Source organism: Thunnus albacares, chromosome 2 (genome assembly GCF_914725855.1).
Source record: "Thunnus albacares chromosome 2, fThuAlb1.1, whole genome shotgun sequence".
NCBI lineage: Eukaryota > Metazoa > Chordata > Actinopteri > Scombriformes > Scombridae > Thunnus > Thunnus albacares.
The window spans coordinates 4,094,765-4,115,838 of NC_058107.1; the positions used below are offsets into that span (position 1 = coordinate 4,094,765).

Below are 21,074 nucleotides of genomic sequence, written 5' to 3' on the forward strand. Positions count from 1 at the left end.
CTGTTCAGCATATTCTTATAACTACACTCAGTTGCCATTTTACTAGGTACACCTAGCTAAAACTAACGCAATTTAATACAACAGCCCTGCAATAATATCATACCCTATAGAAGGTGTAATGTTCAGCCTTTGTTGAATTTCTTGAGGGTGTAGTTTGTGGTACTGTCTCATTGTAGTCCTTCATACTTTCATCCACCCCATTTACATCACAGTATATACACCACCGCAAACTGCAGCCTCCAAACTAACCTGTAAAACAGGTTCAACAAAAACTGAACATTATTGCCTTGATGATGGGTGGATTTTATGCTGCCACTAGGTAGCGCTGTTCTACAGCACACAGAGTGAAAGCCTTACAGACCCCCTGGAAACTTTTACTTGTATTGTTTACTTGTAAAGTTATATTAAGTTCTTTATATAGTTGTATAGTGCATAGTTTTATAAAGTTCTTTGTAGAGAAGTAAGAAATGTAAGAAATGAAAACATTATAGTATTAAACAAAATATGGAACTTTCAAGTAAATGTTACAGGAATATATAATGTTTTTAGAAAGCAACATAGTTCCTTAGGATCTCCCCATCAAATAAAATATAGTTCAAATGTTACTCCCATAATTAAATAGGAAACTGGATAATCCTGTACTGTAGTGAAAACCTGTGAGTGAGTGTGTGTGTGTTTGTGATATGCATCTCATTTAAAATGCTGCTGCTTTGCTTTGCACCTTCCTCACTGTGGCACTTCATGTTTCACTGAAATGAAAAATAGTATTCAAACCTGCCAATTTAAACTTAATCAGCAACTATTTTGATAATCAATTCATGGTAAAAGTCATTTTTCAAACTTGAATGTCAAACAATTAATGGTTCAAGCTTCTAAAATGAGATAATATGCTGCTTTTCCTCGTCAACATGTAGTAAACTGGATATCGTTGCGGTTTAGAGTTTTGGACAAAAGAAGACATTTGATAACATCACATTGGGTTGAAGGAAATTGTAATGGGCATTTTTCATAGTTTCTCCTGTTTTCAAGTCACAGTAATACTCACAGTTTGTTACAGCATAAACCAAGGACACTTTCACTACACTAATATGTAGTACATTGAGACTGAGTTGAATCTGACTCCCCACCAGCACCAAAACCCTCTCTGGTGTCCCAATGCATCAACTGGACAATATAACCACACAATAGTCAGTCAGCTAACTAACATTTTAAGAGATGTGTTAATTACAGCTGCACAGTTCTTTCAAATGTTTTTATGTGCTGTCCTGAAAAGTGACACAACAAACCAGAAGACAAGTAATTTAAACGAGGTAACCACTTTAATACAGAATATTTGGTCGGGCTCAAAGAAAAGACAGGTGCTGTAATGAACTGCCTTACTGATAAATCTGTAGGGCTAATGTATGTTTGATTATAATTATAAGTAGGGATCGTTTGACAGAAATTGCTCTTTTACATGACTCCATAAAAACATACAGATGTAACAGATGAACCCACTGGATCAAAAGAGTGAACAGCTCCTGCTGTTCATTTTGGAAAACCTTTTTAAAATGAAACTGAACAGCCTCTCTACATAATATACAGATCTCCATTAAGTTCCCAGAAGAAGACACAATTCTCTGAAAAGGTTTTGTTTTGACACCAATTAGAAAAAGGACAAACTACTGCTCTTTTGTGGAATTTCTTGTCTTTTTTTTAGCATAGATTACCAAACCATTGCTGACCCTGCTGATGATAATTGATTTGATTCAGCCAAATGATATATGCTACATCACAGTAAGCCTTAATTGTAGGGTCACCGTGGTAAATGGCAGGGTTCATAGAAATGATGTTTTCACTGCAGTGCAGACATGGACATATGTAAAACAGTTCCTCACTGAAAACAACATTTTGTCAAGTGAATACCATTGAAAATAGATACCACTGGAAAGTCCATACGCAAGACTATTCCTAAATGTTTGTCTGTTTTTAGTATGGTGATAACTGGCTTTTAGTTCTTTTAAGAGGTCACCAACTGAAAAGATGGACAACTTAAACTATGTTTAGGTTTTAGGTGAAACACTGTACAGCTCAGAGTGCAAGACCGATTATAGAAAAATATTCTGATAATAAAGTGAAATCAAACATGACTGCAGTAATGGTGGCTGTAGTAATGTCAGAGCTGGAGAGCTGTGTAGCAGCAGTGGCTCTGTGACAGTCAATGGAGGACAGGTGTCGTTTTTCTCTCCATCTATAAGCATACATGAGATGCAACATGAGGGGTCATGTTTCTGCGCCCTCTGAGGTCAACATAGGGCCAATGAACATACTGTACATGTGAAAATACAGGTGGAAGGTCCCAGTAGGATAAGCTGATATAATCATATAGATCTGTCCACCACCAGCGACTCTGACATTCTGTTAACAGACAGGTATCTCTCCTGCTCATATGTGTGTATTACATCCTTGTGGTTGATGTTGCAAATTTATGAGCAGGACTGCTTTATGGCAATATCTGATTTTTATGAATTTTGCATCAGTATGATAAAATACCTTGATTTGTAGTGTACTCACTGAAACAAGTTTAATTAGTTCCTCGATGGAAATTTGGTCTGCGGTCAGGAACTGAACACACAGATCACATGAATAAAGTAAAACACACAATATCAATATAAAATATTATTATTGTCCTTAATATGTATTATTATTATATTATAATAAAAACAGCAGCAGATCAAGTTTCTTTATTGACTCTCGAGGAAGTTTACTGCAGTCTATCAATAGGCAATATAAAATGACTCATACCATGATAGAGGAAGACTCATCTCCGTCAGTAATCTAATTATCATGATGTAAATATGATGCAGCTTTACAAGAGTAAATAAAGTTTTCAAAACATACAATAAACCCCAATAATTCCTGCTAGCACATTAAGAGATAACAGAGTAATGTGTCATCAGAGCGGTCTGTATGCTGTCTCGTTGTGGAGTGTCTCGCAGTATTGACGTGTTGTTAGCAGATGGAGCAGGAGGGCTGATCTCTGCCTCCAGAGGTCATTCTCACTACAGTTGCCACTTGTTGCCAAAAGCGGCTCGGGGCTCTGCACCATTCAACGCCGAATACATTTCAAGTATTTATTCAGCCAACTATCGAGACCTACATACTTGATGTTGAATGCGGAACATTACCGGGACTGAAAGAAGACTCTTGTGATCCGGTTGATAATATTTCAGCGCATCTGACGGAGAGAAGCATGGTTGATAACACAAGTTTAGCAACTAAATCTGCTTTGGTAAGGGTCCAGGATTTATTGGCTTATTAGATTTAACTACTCTACACTTGATTTATAATCGTTTTCAAATGCATTATTTTACTACTAATAATGTTACACACTGAGAAACCTTGTAGTTGAACAATTTAACTGTTATATCCACTTTGTGCACGTTATTCGTTTGCTTGTATGCTAGTATGAAATATCTGACAGGTTATCCTCATTATAGTAAACTTTAAAGTCAGACAATGAAATTGGATCAGTGTGTGTAATGAGGCTTATTGGTAGAGCATGTGTTATAATCGTATAAAGTGATAATCATTACACGACCGTCCTCTCGTTTGCCCGTAGCAAAGCTCTTTCTCGTCCGCCAGCAGCCTTCCCCTCCAGGCTCCCTCCGCCTCCTCCCATAACCCGTTCCCCGGCGCACAGTCCCACCAGCCCGGCAGCGGCGGTATGAAGCTCGAGGCGGTCATGGAGAACCTGCAGCGGCAACAGGCAGCGCGGCTGGCCCTGGAGGAGAAGCTCCGGCAGGCGGAGAAAGAGAAAAACCTCCGCTCCATGGTGGAGTCCCAGATACACCAACAAGCCCTGGCTTTTCGCCATTACCAGGCGGCGATGCGCGGCGCTCTGGCCGCTGGAGTTGCCAACTCGTCCCCCGGGGTGACGCTCCCTCACATTGAGGTCCGCAGAGCCGACGAGGACAGAAACTCCTCCAGAGTCGGCAGCGACGATAAGGACATGGATGATGAGGAAGATGACATGGAGGAGCAGGAGGTCATTGATGAAGAGGAGGAGGACGAGGACGATGTCGGGTTGAACCACTACCAGCACCGGCAGTCCTCGCTCCAGGAAACCTGCCTGTCTCCGAAGAGCGCTCCGATGCATCTCATGGCCAGAGTCCCAGGGGCCTTTGCCCCGGCCCGCCGCGCAGAGTCCCCGTCGGCGCACCCGCAGACCCAGCACCACGAGTGGACCTACGAGGAGCAGTTCAAACAGGTAAGACTGGCTCCACACTTCAGCCCTGCATGGCAGCTCACTCCAAGCTTTCTGCTTTATTCCCTGTGATATTTGTCATATTAAAACAGCTTGTTTTTAAACTCTTTGCGGATTTTGGCAGCAGTTATTTACATCTCAGAACAGGCTCTGTCGATGAGTTTCTTTATCAATCGCGACTCATTTTTTATTTAAGAAGTTTAATTCTATTGGAAACTTAAGGTTTTTTTGCCTTCGCCTACCATTAGCATATTTCTGCAGCACAAAATTAGAAAATGACATTTGCTTTGATGTGTTTCTTTCTTGCATTTGAGCAACAGGCTATTTGGAGGAAGAGTTTTTATTCAGTTGATCAAATGAAGTTGTGTAAATGTTGAAAATTGTCAGAATCATTTTATGTTGAATTGATGCTGAAAGTTTGAAGGAGGTTTTCTGACATTTAAGATATAATTTATAAATGGTTTGTGAGTGGTAATGACTTTTTTAATGTTTAATTAATTTTACTAAAACTTTGCAGCTACATATCATTTATAAGACATTAGAACAAATGTGTCCAGGCTGTATAAAAAATCCTTTTGACTGATGGAGAGGATACAACCACTTATCTTTTCAAAAGAGCTGCAGAGGACCTGTATGAAAATCCATCCTAACAACTTATTAAGCATTCATCAACGGGTTACTAACATTTAAAACTGCATTACAACTAAACAGAAAGGATATTTACTCAGTCAATAACAATTATTAAGAATAAATGTTGCTTTTGAAAAATCCTTCAGGCAAGGGTCCATCGTTTATTCTCTAAATGCTAATCATTTATTAATAAATGGTTTTTGGTTTAGGACCTTTTATGCCATTAATGAAACCATTAGAAGAGATGCCTTGTTAGACGACGGGACTGTACAGTACGTTTCATTGTCTTGAGCGCTGATTGAAGTTATTTCTCCTGAACAGCTCCTTAGCTTAGCAGCTAGTTAATGACAGTAAGTTATTTGATTGATATACAATTCCCCATATTTCCAGCCTCCAGCAGGCAGATCTATACTCTCTGAGCGATGAAGGATTCTCCATGTCATCTTTTATTTATGATGGATCATTTACAGACTTCCCTAAATGTGATGTGTACATTAGTGCCTGCATTAGCGCTGCACATTAAAGCAACCCAATGCATGGAAATGCAATTTAAATAGGGGCTGAAACCAATAGCCTCAATATAGAGACAATTATGTGTGGAGGATGGTGAGCTCAGCCTGTGGAGAGAACGTCCAGCGCCCAGTTCTTTGTTTTCCCTTCACGTATATGATTCATTAATGGTGTATTTAGAATTATTCTTACTATAGATTATGTATATCATCTTTCTAGTCATTTGAGTGGATAGCCTGCTTGACATTTACCATCACAGGATATGATAAACATATTATTAGATATTATGTATGTTGGCTGAATTGAAAACCTATATTATTGTCATTATAAAAGCTTTACCTTCTGCTGAAAACTCTTATTTTCATTAAGGCAAGTTTCCTGTGGCCGTCCATGTAAAATTAGGCTATATGCTTCAAAGATTCCTCAGGATGTGCAGTTATTGTGGGGGTCATTTGTATGTAGTCATTCAGTGTAATGGTCATGGGACAATAAAAGGATGCTTATGGCTGCTAGGCAGACAGAGTGGAGCCAGCATACTAAGCATGCTCAAAGCTGCAAAACAAAACCACATTTGAAGGCAGTAAATGCATCTTTGGAAATAGGAACAAGATGTTGGCTAAATATAAAAAGGCCCCACTGAGGCGGACAAGTTTTAATCTGATCTGAAAGAAAAGGGACCGGCAGTGTTTACAGTAGCTCCTAAATCACTTCTCTAGACTTCAGGAACAATATGGGAGTCAGTGCTGGCATAAACACACAAAATAAACAGTTTTCTAACTTAAAAAAAGCCATAATTTCTTCAATTTCTGCTCATTTGGACTGCTTTTGTTTTCATTTTATGTAGGATTTAAATTCTTAAATTAGAAGGGATTAAAAGGCGACCACAAGACAAATATGTGTTGTAAAGAACAGACAGCTGGTAAAACCTTATTTTAGCTTTTACAGTAATGACCCAGCAGGAGACAATGTACAGCAAAATCTAAAGGGATGAGACTGTAAAACATAAAAGAAATTCCTCTCAGTGACAGAAAAAGATGCTTAGTGTAGATGACAAAAGGATTGGAGGCAGAGATAGAGACAGAGAGAGAGAGAGAGAGAGAGAAGGTGTTGCGTGTAGTTTTGGCAGTGGTTCAGGAAATGCAGGGAACTGGACCTGGTGATATTCCAGCCTGGCTCATACCCAAAAATGCTGGGATCTCCCCGTCTGGCCGTGTGTGTGTGTGTGTATGTGTGTGTGTGTGTGTCTGAGAGGCGGCTTGGTGCCAAACTATTACGAAACAAAATCGTGTGCTGTTACACACTCGGCTGTGCTTCCTCTCTGAAACACTCACATACACATTATTTACAAGCGTGTTGGCACGGATATGTGAGCCTGCAGGCCTTTGTATAAACTAACATAGTAGTAAAGTGAAAGGCAGTAAACTGTGGTATTTTCATCGTAACTTAAAATGTGTTAAACCCCCCAAAAATAACCGCAAAAAAAAAAAAAGGCTGTTGATTCATCTTTATAGTGAGGGGTTTTTTTTCATTGTGTAAAGGCCGGTATACAGTATACTTTGAACTGGCTACTTTGACAGTGTTGTCAGAGTGCTATAGCTCAATGTGCAGAGATGTGAAAAGGTTTCAAGTCTCTGCAAGTTGATTTTGTTCTGGAACTCAAAACACTGTCTGGAAGGAAGGAAAAAGACTTAATCCAACATCTGCTAAAACATGTCAAAAACTGTGGTGCATTTCTTTAGGAAGTGTTTCGTAATTTGTAAAATGTTGAAGTAGTCAATTAAAAAAATCCCAGAAATGGTCTATTGTAATATGGCATATTATATTAATATTATAATATTAGTACTGATATTATAGAAAGCCTGTAGATGGTAGGCTGCTACTATATCTTTTATACTATCTACTATTTTTTATTTAATGCTTAAAAAGTAGTTAGCATCTGGATCTGCGTCACAAAAAGCACAAAAACACTGAGGTGATGATCTCCAAAGCAATTATCACGACGCACACAAGAATGAAAACACAGTTTGCATTCTGCAATGTTTGACCTGGAACCACCATATAACCATATAATCTGCCTGAAATTACACATCATGCTTACCCCACTTTTAGAACATTTCACAGTGTTTATTTTATTACCTGTAAAATCTGTGTGTGTGTGTGCACACACACATATATATATATATATATATATATATATATATATATGTATATATATATATATATATATATATATATATATATATATATATATATATATATATATATATATATATATATATATATCCAATACAAATGAACTTGCAACTAGGATTTCTACTCACTGTTATTTTTAGAAGCCTCCTGAAATAATGGTTGAGGGCTGTAAAGTAAATGACTTGTTAAAAGATGTGTCTTTACAGTGCACAATGGCCCAGCTGTGTGTGTCAGCATGTTAAAAATTTGCTCTTAAAACACTGAGATGTAACCAAACGGTTGCCTGCTTTGTGTTGTTGCTCAAAATGTTCACAGACAGACGGTGATATTCATTTTGAAACAGCAGATTACATTTCCTCGAGTGAATTGTCATGTAATGAAGATTATGTCAGTTTATGGGTTTTTGTTTTGGTGAGCCACTCCTTTTAGTGGATTGTACCTCTTCCAACTTGTTTTTCCAACAACTATAGAAAAGTGGTGGAGGAGGTGGAGGAGGAGATGGAGGAGGAGGAGGAGGGAACTTGTACTGGTGTATGATTACACTCCCCTCCCCCTGCCACTCAAATCATCCACACTCCAAAAACTATCCAGCATCACAGGTCACTTTGCCTGTTATTAACCTTTAGGCCACAAACAAGCAAAGATGGAAAGAAATATGACAGCTCTACTTATTTCAAAGTGTCATGTTCTTGATACTAGTGCAACATCTTGTTTCAAGATACTGACATTGGTTTCTGGAAAAATCCTGAAACAAGTTGATTAAATGGAAAACATGAATATAAATCTCACCAGTGTTTCACTTGTTTCATTAAAATCAGAGTAAGATTAATAACTCAATAACAGCCAATATGACCTTTTTGAATGCATGCTGATGAGAGATGATTCTGTCTGTATTAGAGCCCAACTGATGCTGCCGTTTTAAGGCTGACACTGATATTGATATTTCAAAGTTTAAAAAATTCAACAACAATACATCATCTTTTATTTGACATTAACAGACATTTTGATATTTTGATTTCATACCTTACAAATAGAAGCAAATGGATCCCTGGAATGTGAGACAAGGTCCATTCTAATTTCTACAACATGCATTGTTTGCAGTGTATTGTAAAGTATACAGTGAAATGTAGGTCTGGTATGGTCCTCTACATGTTTATTCAGTATTTATCAAAGGGCTCATCTTGAAAAACAATCAGCCCTTCAATCTGACCCCTCCCCCTCCACCCCTGCACCACCCACTTTAATGTGACCATAAAACCTGGCAGGAAGACCAGCTCTGAAAGAGACACATGCTGCTGCACTTCAACTCCTGTGTCAACATTCTCTGAGGGTTGTGGAAACACCATCCAATCCCATGAAGCTACTGTAAAACATATTAAAATTCTCCATATGGCAAAGAGCTAGATTTTTTTTCACCAGAATATCAGGGAGCGTGTGTGTGTGGGGCCCCAGCCTCCTGCCAGGATCCTTACACCACATATTCAGCAACAGCTGTAGCTCACTTTAAAATGTGCTCTGTCACTGGAAATGCTTTAATAGCATTCCTGGATTCTTTCACTATGTGCCATTATGGTTATATTGTAGGCTGCCACATGGACTAAGGAGGCGGGGGGGTGGGGGTGGGGGTGGGGGTGGTGGTGGTGGTGGTGGTGGTGGTGGTGGTGGGGGGGGCTGTAAACGCAAAACAGAAGAAGTGAAAGAGGGAAAGGATGAGTGTGTGTGTTGTGTGGTCAGCCTAGTTGGCATCACTGGGTGTAATAATTCAACTGTCATGTATACTGTAATCTGTACTTGACGGAAACTTATATACGCAATCCACAGAGAAAGGTGGGTGGGGGTCCAGAGGATGTTGATTTTGTGATATTGGGCTATAGAAATAAAATTGACTTGACTTGATAAATTGTATTTAACATTAGCGCTGCATTTAATTATTTTCAATGTTTTTTTTTTGGTTGCTTGTTTTTTTTTTTTTACAGTGTTATGGAACATAGAAAAAATGAGGGAAGCTGGAACTCAGTGACTTGATTGATTAACCGTTTATCAAGATTGTCATCAATTAATTTTCAGTGAACAAATTACTCAACTTATTGTTTTGGCCCTTTAGCATTTTATAATTTAAATTCAGTTCTGGAAGTCCTCTTTTCTGTGTGCTCTGAGGGAAATGAAACTAGCCGTGCAGACTGTTGAAAAGTTACATTTCCTGTAGTTTCAAAATTTTCAATGACAAAATGTGTCATATTTTTCATTGACAGCAGCATTTAAAGGGTCTTGAAACATCTGAATGACATCTACTGGTGCTTGTAGGAACCTCGGTATCAGTAGTACATTGATCCCATCACTCCTAGTCTCTCTACACACACACACACACCATTCAGTTCCTTTGCAGAGCCTCCACTGTGGTGGGGATGACAGTATGTTGGGACTCTTTCTTTTCATGCTGTACTGCTACATGGTGAGACCTGGGAGTCACCATGCAGTGAAATGGGCTCGGCACAATGTGCCATTGAGACATAGTTGTTTTTACTGCAAATGGCTCCTCTCTTTTCATTAAAACAGAGGCAGGGTCAGCTTGTTCAAACACCCTCCCCACCCTCAATGTGGGTGTTACTTTTTAATCGCAGCAGCCTGGAATTTCTGCAGCTGCTTGCAAAAGCCCCCCTCTCTGTTTACGAGATCCGACTGTTGGGCAAACATTGCCTCACCGCTGTGTCTCTGACTCGCTTTTTCCATCCCGCCATTGTTGGGGAGGCCCTCGGCATTACTATGACAACGTGTTATCTTTTGATTGAATGCATGTATATATCAGTTTTTACATCACATCATGTTTGTACATCATGTCGTTGCTGCTAACATTGTTATAGGAGAATGTGCTGTAACACAATATAATGGTGCAGCGCTTCATGTCGTTAGTTATGAGGACCTGAGAGGCCCTTAAGGGTTGAGTTATTTGGTTTGGAGCAGGCTCTCTAAGAGGGGACAATGTCACAAAAATCAAAGGGCAGAAATAAATGATGAAGAGCTTGTGGAGTGAAACTGAGAGTAATGAAATGAGATGTGATGTGAAAAATGTTGTGGCACATATTTAAATAAGACAGTGATACAATTCAATGATGATTCAGTAATCTGATAAAAACAGACCCATTTTCATCATCTGTCAACACTTGTGATTTAAACAATCAAATTTAACACTGGTGGAAGGCTGGAAAAACACAGATACATTTCCAATAGACTTTCTTACACTGAAAGCAGATTTTTGTCAATGGTTTGTCATTTGTAAAGGAGTAACAGATGTGTTCAGACAAATCTGGATTAGTCAGACAAATTTGACTGTTGGAGTGTTTCAGCCCCAAACAGCCAATGATCTTTCCTCCAAACCCCTCTCCTTTTCTTTCTTATCTCCATGATAATTCTCTTTTTTTGCAAACTCTCTTAACCGCTTGAACTTGTCATAAATCACTCATTTCAGCCAGGTGAATGTCACCTGTTCATGTGGAGGTGAAAGTTCGTGAGATTCAATCATTAGCAAAATCAACACCCCTAAAATTGCCATATAAGGCAATTCAAGGCTTTTCATATACTTTTCTTGACTTTGTTTGCAACTGTGACACCTCTAAAATTAGCACCGTGTATAGTGTGAACACTCCTTATTCAGCCAAAGTAAGTTACCATATAACTCACTAACCTTAACCCCAACCTATGATGACATAACCCAGTGATTTTGTGTGATTTATCCTCAGATCATGTATACTTAACATTACTTCTGACTGTTTTCCAAAGCATACGGTTGAGGTTTAGAATTTTGAACTGCCTCTCGTTTTAGTACATCATGAATTTGATTTTGAAGACACATAAATATGCCTGGTCTAGGTTATCCACAATGTACATGTCTGTTTTTTTTTGTTTGTGAAAGTTATGTTAGTAGCCGTTTTTGAACAAATAGTTCAAGGAAAGTTTAAGAAACTAAACCAGCTAAACTAAAATTCTCTCAATCCCGTTTGTATTTCCACCACATCTGTCATGAATCAATCATGGACATTACAGCAGTGAAATGACAGTTTATAATGTCAGAGTTGTTGCCCGTAGTAATGAACCTACAGAGAATTATCAGCCACTCTGCAGCTCCCCTCGGCTTTACACAGGATTTTCCCTGCTATCTAACTCAAAAGCAGGCCGCCTTTGTATTACTGGCTGCTGCCTTTGTTGAAAATTCCAGCATGTGATGTTGACGGAATGAAAAGTTTCAAGTTTCATGTTTCAAGTTTATTTTATTTTTCATGTTTAAGTTTATACAAAGACAGGCGTATGTATACACATACAAGCATAAAGACATATACGTGCATAACAGATAATTGTGAAAAATAGAGCAAGAGTAAAATAGAAACACATTTAAGCACAAATTAAAACCCAATAGAAATAAAACAGATTAAACACAGTTAAAAGCCAGAGAATAAAAGTGAGTCTTCAGGTGCATCTTAAAAGTGTCAACAGACTCAGCCTGTCTAATGGCCTCTGGCAGGCTATTCCAGAGCCGAGGAGCCGCTTCAGAAAGAGCCCTGTCCTCAGCCGTTTTTTCCGCGAACGGGGCACAGCCAACTTGCCACAGTGGGAGGATCTGAGGGGTCTGGTGGTGCTGTAAGGGGTGAGAAGTTCTGAGATATAAGTAGGGGTGGAGAGATTTATAGACAATTAGAAGAATTTTGAAGTTTATCCTGTAATGGACGGGGAGCCAGTGTAAGGATGCAAGGATAGGGGTGATGTGGTCTCATTTCTTGGACCTTGTTAATAATCGGGCAGCAGCTTTTTGGATAAGTTGTAAACGGGAAATGGTAGCCTGAGAAATGCTTAGGTAGAGGGCATTACAGTAGTCCAGCCTGGATGATATTAGTGCATGAATAACTCTTTCTAGGTCAGAGACATTACATTACATTTTACATTACATTTCATTTAGCAGATGCTTTTATCCAAAGCGACGTACATATGAGACTGATACAACACAAGCAAGGATCTAGTCAGGAGACAACAACACGAGCAAGTGCCATAAAGCTTAAGTTTGGGCCCAATAGGACGTAGATGCCAACAGGCAGTGCAACAAGGCAATGATTAGAGTGCATAGAGTGCATAGGAGTATGTTTTTTATTTTTTTGTTTTTTTGTTTTTTTGTCTTTTTCTCCCTACAGTTCATCAAGTGCAGAGGTGTTCGCGAAAGAGCTTGGTCTTTAGTCTTCTCTTAAAGATTGAGAGGGACTCTGCAGATCGAACAGAGTTTGGTAACTCGTTCCACCACCGGGGAACTACAGAGGAAAAGAGTCTAGCTAGTGACTTAGGGCCCTGTTGTGGTGGTGGTACCAGGTGCCTTTTGTTGGCAGAGTGTAGTGGGCGGGAGGGAGTGTAGACCTGAATGAGGGAGTTCAGGTAGGCAGGAGCCGTTTTAGTTGCTATTTTGTAAGCAAGTGTCAGGGTTTTGAATTTGATGTGGGCAGCAACTGGGAGCCAGTGGAGGGATATCAACAGCAGGGTGACATGTGCTGTTTTGGGCTGATTGAAGACCAGACCAGACCACATTGAGGCCACGTGAACCTTAAAGGTTAGTTGGTCATCAATCATGACACCCAAATTTCGGGCAGACTTTGTGGGCATGAGTGGGGTTGATTCGAGCTGGATGCTGATGTTTTGTTGTATGGAAGGACTGGCTGGTATGACAAGGAGCTCGGTTTTAGGTGGCGTTCTTTCATCCATGCTGATATATCGGCAAGGCATGAAGAGATCCTAGCGGAGACTGAGTGGTCTTCCGGTGGGAATGACAGGAAGAGCTGGGTATCATCAGCATAGCAGTGGTATGAGAAACCATGGGAGTGGATGATTGTGCCAAGTGAGGTGGTCTATAATGAGAAAAGGAGGGGACCAAGCACTGACCCTTGGGGAACTCCTGTGGATAAGCTGTGCAGTTTGGACATTTCTCCATTCCAAGATACTCTGTAATATCTCCCTGACAGGTAGGACATGAACCAGCAGAAGGCGGATCCTGAGATACCAAGCTCAGTGAGTGTGGAGAGGAGGAGTTGGTGGTTAACTGTATCAAAGGCAGCTGACAGGTCCAGTAGCAAAAGGGCTGAGGACTGACCAGCAGCTCTAGCTGAGCGCAGTGATTCCATAACCGACAGTGGTGCAGTCTCGGTAGAGTGACTCTGTTTAAAGCAAGACTGATTTTGGTCGTACAGGTTGTTTGCAGAGAGGAATTCAGAGACTTGATTAAAGACTGTGCACTCAAGTACTTTTGACAGAGAGTGAGAGGAAAAGCCTAATTTTGGAAATGGTTCTGAGTTGGAAGAAGCTGGACCTGACAACGGAAATGACCCATTTGTTGAAATTTAGGTCACTATCAATTATAACACTCAGGTTCTTAGCGTGTGGTCTAATGTAGGTGGAGAGGTGATTGAGGTTCTGGGTGATAACAGTGGTATGATGTGGGGGGCCAAAGAGTAGATGTCTGTCTTGTCCTCATTTAATTGAAGGAAGTTATGAACTAACCAGTCTTTAATGTCTTTGAGACAGTTTTGTAATTTAGTTACATCAGCCTGATTTTGGGAATTTAGGGGGGGGATAGATTTGAGTATCATCTGTGTAACATTGAAAAGAGATGTTTTGAGTTTGGATGATTCTTCCTAATGGGAGCATGTAGAAGAAGAAGAAGAGGCCCTAAAACTGAACCCTGTGGAACCCCACATTAAATATTTGCAGGTGTGGAGGATGAGCTGCTGATGGAAACAGTGAATTGTCTTTTTGAAATGTAAGAGTGGAACCAACCAAAGGTGGATCCAGAGAGGCTGACTCAGTGTTGCAAGCGATCCAGGAGAATTGTGTGGTCAGCAGTGTCAAAGGCTGCACTGAGATCTAGAAGAATTAAGATGGAGCATTTACTGGCATCTGCAGCACAGACAAGGTCATTTGTCACTCTTAGTAGAACTGTCTCTCTGCTGTGGTGTTTGCAGAACCCTGACTGGAATTTCTCAAAAATATTGTTTTGGTTTAAAAGGACAGAAGCTGATTAAAATCAATCTTTTCTAAAAACCTTAGATAAGAAAGAAAGCTTAGAAATTGGCCTAAAATTGTTTGGAATAGCTGGGTTAAGACCAGGCTTCTGAAGGAGTGGCTGAACTATGGCATGTTTAAAACAAGATGGGACTGTGCCTGTGGCGAGAGAACTGTTAAAAATCATCAGTAATGTAAGACCAACTGCTGCAAATGTCTGTTTTAGGAGCTTTGTTGGCATTACATCAAGCTGACAGCTAGTGGGCTTCATGCCGGAAATTATGCGACCAAGCAGGGGTAAAGAGACAGGGTGGAAATTATTAAAAACAGGAGCGTCCTCAATAGCCAGTGAGAAATTTTTGATTGGGTGTGAAATATTTGACCTAATGCTGCCAATTCTGTCTATAAAGAAAGGGGCGGAACTCAACTGTGTGCAGTATAGCACCTGGACATTATGCAGTGCGCACACACCAGAGTTATTTTGTGTTTCATCTTCAAAAAAGGCAGCGGTTGCAAGCATGTTTTGATTTAAGGACTAAATATTTACCTTTATGAGAACACTTTTGTCTGTCAAATCATGATTTTTTTCACATAAGCGCATGACACTCTAAAGGTGTGTGCACAAACTGTGTATGCTGCATCATGCACATTCTCCAGCCTTTGCCACCTTTGTCTCAAAAAAATCCAGGGAAAACCCTGTTACAGCGCTTTATAACGAGTTTCAGCTCACATTGTTTAGCTGTAACTTTACTTTACTTTTGGTTCACTCTTAGTGCTCTCATAGTGTCGTTTTGGGCCGCAGCAGGCTGCTGTTTTCAGAGAAAAAACTCAAAAAACCCAATGTACACTAGCTGGTCAGCACCAAACTGCAAAAAGTTAGCGACTAGCCGGTTAACATAGTAGAGCATTTATTAGGTAAAGAGCCAGATATTTCCCTCAGGAGTTGGTAGAGAGCAAAAACAGAGCCAAAAGAGGTCATCAGGTGGACAGAAACACGGCTACAAATGCATGATAATCCAAATGATAAGTCTGCCATATCACTTAAAAGATGGTATGTTAATGTCATGTTCACAACTTGTTTCTGCTGCCCCCAGGTGGCCAAAAAATCTCACAGGTTTATCAAATAAGAATAACAGATTTAAAAAATATGGCATCATTTGAGATAGGGCTGGGTGATATGGCAAAAAATATGATCACAATAATTTTTTTCCCAAATTGATCAATATTGATATTTATCATGATATGTATTTTGATAATGCTGCCAGTTTGAAGAGTATATTGCTCTTGTTTTTTGAGTGTTTGAATGTTGGTTGAACCAAATAAGCAGTTTCACTTATTCCCTAAACAATTCTTAAGCAAGGCGGTTAAGTTAACCCTTGAAACAAACCTTAATCCAGTAGCCAAATCAATTTTACAGCAGGGAGCAGGTAGGTACTGTTCTCAGTGTTTCCCCTAGGTTGACTGCTCTGCTCTCTTTTCCAGCAGTTGGGGAAAGACGAGGTCAAGACATTTCTTGGTCTTGAGAAGCTGCAGCAATTATTAATTGACACACTGTAGCCTGTACTGTACATTTATTGCCAGACTGACACCTTAGTGCTAACCTTTTCCTCTGCTCCACTCACATTCACTGTCACTTTTCTTCCAATCACTCTCTCACTTAACCACTCACTCGCTTACACACTGCCCTATTCCTTAAAAGGAGCTATGCTGCCAAGAGTTTCCCAGGCAACGTCATAGATGTTGACTCACGTTTCCAAACAGCGCTGCTCAGAGGTTCCCAAATGCTATTGATTTCCAAATGAATGGATATTTGGCATTATTTTTGGCAATTAAAATGTCTTTTTTGGCCTGGCGGGGGTTCTTGTTGGCCTCGCAGTCCGCCAGGCATGTACAATTATATGGTAACACTGGTTCTGAAAAATTAATATGCATCAAGAAAATTATTATTCAGTGGACATGCAAGTTAGATGTGTGCACTATTGGTATGATCTTTTTCTCCAAAAAATTAATGTAAAAGCAACTACAACGTTCACACAGACCAGTCACTACCTGCAGAAGCTACAGATAACAAACCAGGGTCAGAAAATTCACTGATTCTTCAATATACATGACCTTCAGCCTCATTTGCATCCAGTATAATGCACAGTCAGCATTTTTATGACGCAATATATGTAATCAAAAGCTGTACATTCAATGGGTGGAGATTTGCATGTGCCACCTGGGTAGGGCTCTGCACTAACAAGACTGAGTAATAATTGATAGACGAACTCCAAGTTAACATATAAGATTGCTGCCATAAAAGTCTGTGTTTGTGTGTCAAGGTCTCTCTGGTGTGCTGAGGAGAATCTGTCATTGCTGCTGAATCAGTTCTTGTATGAGTCCTTTGAGGCATTCACTTCTGTCCTGTCAGTGTGTGCTAGGTTAGCTTCTCTGACCCAGAAATGTTCCCTAAATTTCCCTTTAAGCAGCTGTAACATTAGCAAAAATATCATGGCAGTTTCACATACATTGTGCTTGATCTAACTTTTCATCAAAGACATCATTTCCATTCTAGCTGCTGTTCCCACTAGCTTCTGTGACTAGCTTCTGTAAAAAACTGAGTCATGTTCCAGGGGCCATCCATACCATCCATATTCTAAGATAAATGAATATCTACTACAAACCTTGATACTAGAATTCATTGTGAAGTAAAAAAAACCCAACAACAATTCATTTGTTATGATTTTTAAAAAACAAAAAAAAACTAGTAGTGGTGCACATAGTAGAGCTGTATCATCAAGTGAATATTAATGCCAAAAATTTGTATAATTGATTAATCGTTTCAGTCATTTATGAAGGGAAAATGTTCTTTTGTTCCAGCTTCTCAAATGTGATGATTTGATTAGAGCTGCGACTATTTTGCTATCGATTAATCTACCGACTATTTTACTGATTAGTCGGTTAATCTATTATCTATCTATTAATTAATCTATCTATTTTCCTATAAAAAAATCAAATTGACCATTTTATTTAAGTTCATTTTATTTTGACAACTGTATCTCTTTGTATAATGCAACACAAAACACAATGTAAACAAAGGTTTACAGTACATGTTAAAGTGCAAAACTGTAGGTTTAAACTGGCATCTCCAACATGATAAAAATAAATAAAAAAGAGGGCTTACTATTTAAGTCAGTAGTGCAACCCCAAAAGAAAGTTTCTATCAAGCCCCTCATTAAAGTAAAAAAAACAAAACAACCAAAAACACCTGTTAGACATGTGTGTTGTAATGTAAGAATGTCAGCATGTCCACATGTTCTGGACTTAGGCTAGCTCTTTTCTTGGAAACTATGTTTCACACAAATAAGACTTTGCTAGAACAGCCAGAGAGGGAAACCTTGCCTCATTTGCTTACCACCACTGCAGTGGATCTATACTTTTAGGCAGAGGCTGTTCCCCAAAATACTTGATAATCTCTTCTCTCACTGAATGACTGATGACATCTGCTTCATCTCCACTCTCATTCTAGCTGGATGTTTCTTCTGAGTCCAACCCAAGCAATTCATCCAGCAAAGACACAGACCTCTTCTCTGTAACGCCCGCTGATGCTTGGGCTTCTGTGGTGTGCTGCTGTTGCTGATTCTGTGTCAGTCTCCTCTTTGCTTCTAGCGCAAGGGTTTGCACTTTCACCTGCAGTTTCAGGATTTCTTCTGGGGACAGGAATTTCACTCTGCAAAACCTGGGATCCAGGGCTGCTGCAATTACACTGATGTTTGTAACAGCATCTTTGTAGGCCATCTCAATCTCCCACCTTGTTGAGATTTTCTGTGCTTCAGCAGCCTGAAACGCCTGCACATGGGTGTTGTCAAAAGCTGCATTCTGTGTGGACTTCATCAGTCCTATAATAAGTGCAGGTAGAGAGGAGAAGGTCACATATGACTCCCCACTAAGATAAACAGCAGCACACTCACATGGCTTGAGAACTTGTTCTAGCTCCTCTAACAGGCTCCACTGTTCAGCTTTGAGGTCAAGGAAATGCTTTCCTCCAAAGTGTCAGACACTCTGAGGGAGGAAAAGTTTCATAGCCACAGGAAGTCATTCCTTCCTGTGGCTCTCTGTGGTGCGTCTTGGTGGAAAGAGTCTTGCACTGAATGTACTCCTGAGCTTGACCAGCACATCATGAAGTGGGTTGGAGACATTGCCCATGATGACACATAACTTGGACAGCATCCTCCTCTCGGATATCGTAGCCAGAGAGTCTAGCTCTACCCCCACAACGTCACTTGCTTAGTTTGTTGAGTCTGTTGGTGTCCACTACCCTCAACCTGCTGCCCCAGCACACAACAGCAAACAGGAGAACACTGGCCACCACAGACTCATAAAACATCCTCAGCATTGTCTGGCTGATGTTGAAGGACCTCATCCTCCTCAGAGAGTAGAGACGCCTCTGGCTGTTCTTGTAGAGGGCTGTGTTGTTCTTCACCCAGTCCAGTTTATTATCAATGTACACTCCCAGGCACTTGAAGACCTCCACAATGTCCACACTGACTCCCTGGATGGAAACAGGGGTCACTGGTGCCTTGGCCCTCCTCAGATCTACAACCAGCTCTTTCGTCTTTGCCACATTGAGCTGCAGATGGTTCTGCTCACACCATGTGACAAAGTTTACTATAGCAACTATAGCTATAGCAGGGCCATAAGAGAACTTCTGAGGATTGCAGGACTCTGTGTGGTAGCTTAAGTCTGTGGTGTAGCGGGTGAAGAGAAAGGGATACAGGACTGTCCCCAGTGTTGCTGACCACTCTGTCTGACACACAGACACACATCCTCAACTCCCAGTCAGGGGTGGTAGGCAAACTGGAGGGGATCCAAGAGTAGCTTGAGCATGAGCTGGAGCTGCTCCGGAACAGGTCTTTCCAGGGTTTCCATGATGTGGGAGGTCAGTGCCACCAGTCTGTAGTCCTTGGAGCCACTGGGACATGGTGTTCTTGGCACAGGAACGAAGCATGACATCTTCCACAGCACGGGGACCATTTGAAGACTCAGGCTCATGTTGAAGATATGGTGAAGCACTCTACATAGCTGAGGGGCACAGGCTTTCAGCACCCTGGGGCTGACACCATCAGGGCCTGCAGCCTTGCTTGAGTGGAGTCTCATCAGCTGTCTTCTAACATGGTCAGCAATGAATCACTCTGTGGAGGTTACAGGTAGGGGAGGGCGAGGGGTGGAGTCATCAGGTTGGAGAGGGCAGTTTATTCTGGGAACCACAGGAGGGGTGAGCAGGACCCTCACTGGAGGATAGGAGGCTGTAAGGAGGGGAAGTGGGGGGCAGTGGAATAGATGGTGGTTGGAAGCAAACAACAGATGAGTCAAGGTTGGGATGAGAAGGGGCCATTGTGTCAAATCTACTGAAGAACAGATTAAGCTCACTGGCCCTGTCCAAGCTGCTTTCTCTGTTGCCAGTTGGCCTGAAACCAGTGATGGTCTTCATGCTACTCCAGACCTCTCTCATGTTGTTCTGCTGGAGTTTCCTTTCCAGCTTCCTCCTGTACTTCTTTCAGCCTCCCTGATCTTCACTTTCAGGTCCCCTTGTATTGTTTTCACCTCCTCCCTATTTCCAGCTCTAAAAGCCCTCTTCTTTGCATTTAGGATGGCCTTGATGTCCTTTGTTACCCATGGCTTGTTATTTGAATAAAAATAGACAATCTTTTTCAGACTGTGCAGTCCACACAGAAGTTGATGTAGTCTGTGATGCACTCCGTAAGCCCATCAATGTCCTCTCCTTGCAGCTCACAGAGTGCCCGCCAGTCTGTCACCTCAAAACAGCCCTGAAGTGTCTCATAGGCCGCCTCCGACCATCTCATCACTGTCCTTGTGGTCACAGGCTGAACTTTCACCAGAGGCACATAGCAGGGGTTGAGGTGCACAAGGTTGTGGTCTAGGCCTGTGCAACATCACAAAATATATCATGTGATGAGAGAAAAACGTCTGTCATTTCATATTATGCTCTATTGTTTATTTTGTTGTGATGCAAATCACACTCTTTGCAGCAATATTTTTCATCATTTGGACTCTGTCCATCTTTTGCGCGGAGTAAATTAAATTACTCTTTTTGGCTTTTTACTCGCAAAGCTTTTACTACACTTACAGTAACGAGTGCAGTCGTCGTCAACTTGAGTACTTCACCTGGTTCGTTGTCTCTCCTTGTGCAGCACACACACAGAGGGCTCAGTCCTGCCTGTGGTGAACCATAGAGAACAGAGAAGCCATGACCGTATATGACAGCAAAATGCAGTAGAGAATGTCCTTATTTATTTTATTTATTTTATGTGCACTCGTTTAGTTTCAGCTCAGTGTGAAGTGTACAGAAACACAACAGCGGACCTTTCTGCTCTGTCCGTGTTCAAACTGATTATTAAACTAGATGTGATCGACTTAGTTGAAACATCTGGCACTGACAGTCAGTAGCTGTGTGGGATAACCTTTA

At 40.7% G+C, this 21,074-nt stretch overlaps 1 protein-coding gene across 1 annotated transcript in view; it reads left to right on the forward strand.

Moving 5' to 3' along the window:
* The first annotated feature begins 1,327 nt into the window (after window positions 1-1,327).
* The window catches only part of arid3c (AT rich interactive domain 3C (BRIGHT-like)), a 137,209-nt gene continuing 117,462 nt past the window's right edge, over window positions 1,328-21,074 (forward strand). Inside the window, exons 1-2 of the mRNA XM_044363657.1 lie at window positions 1,328-3,271; window positions 3,602-4,249. Of these exons, the coding sequence (XP_044219592.1) occupies window positions 3,233-3,271; window positions 3,602-4,249 (687 nt within the window). The 5' untranslated portion in view covers window positions 1,328-3,232. The remainder of the gene's footprint in view (window positions 3,272-3,601; window positions 4,250-21,074) is intronic.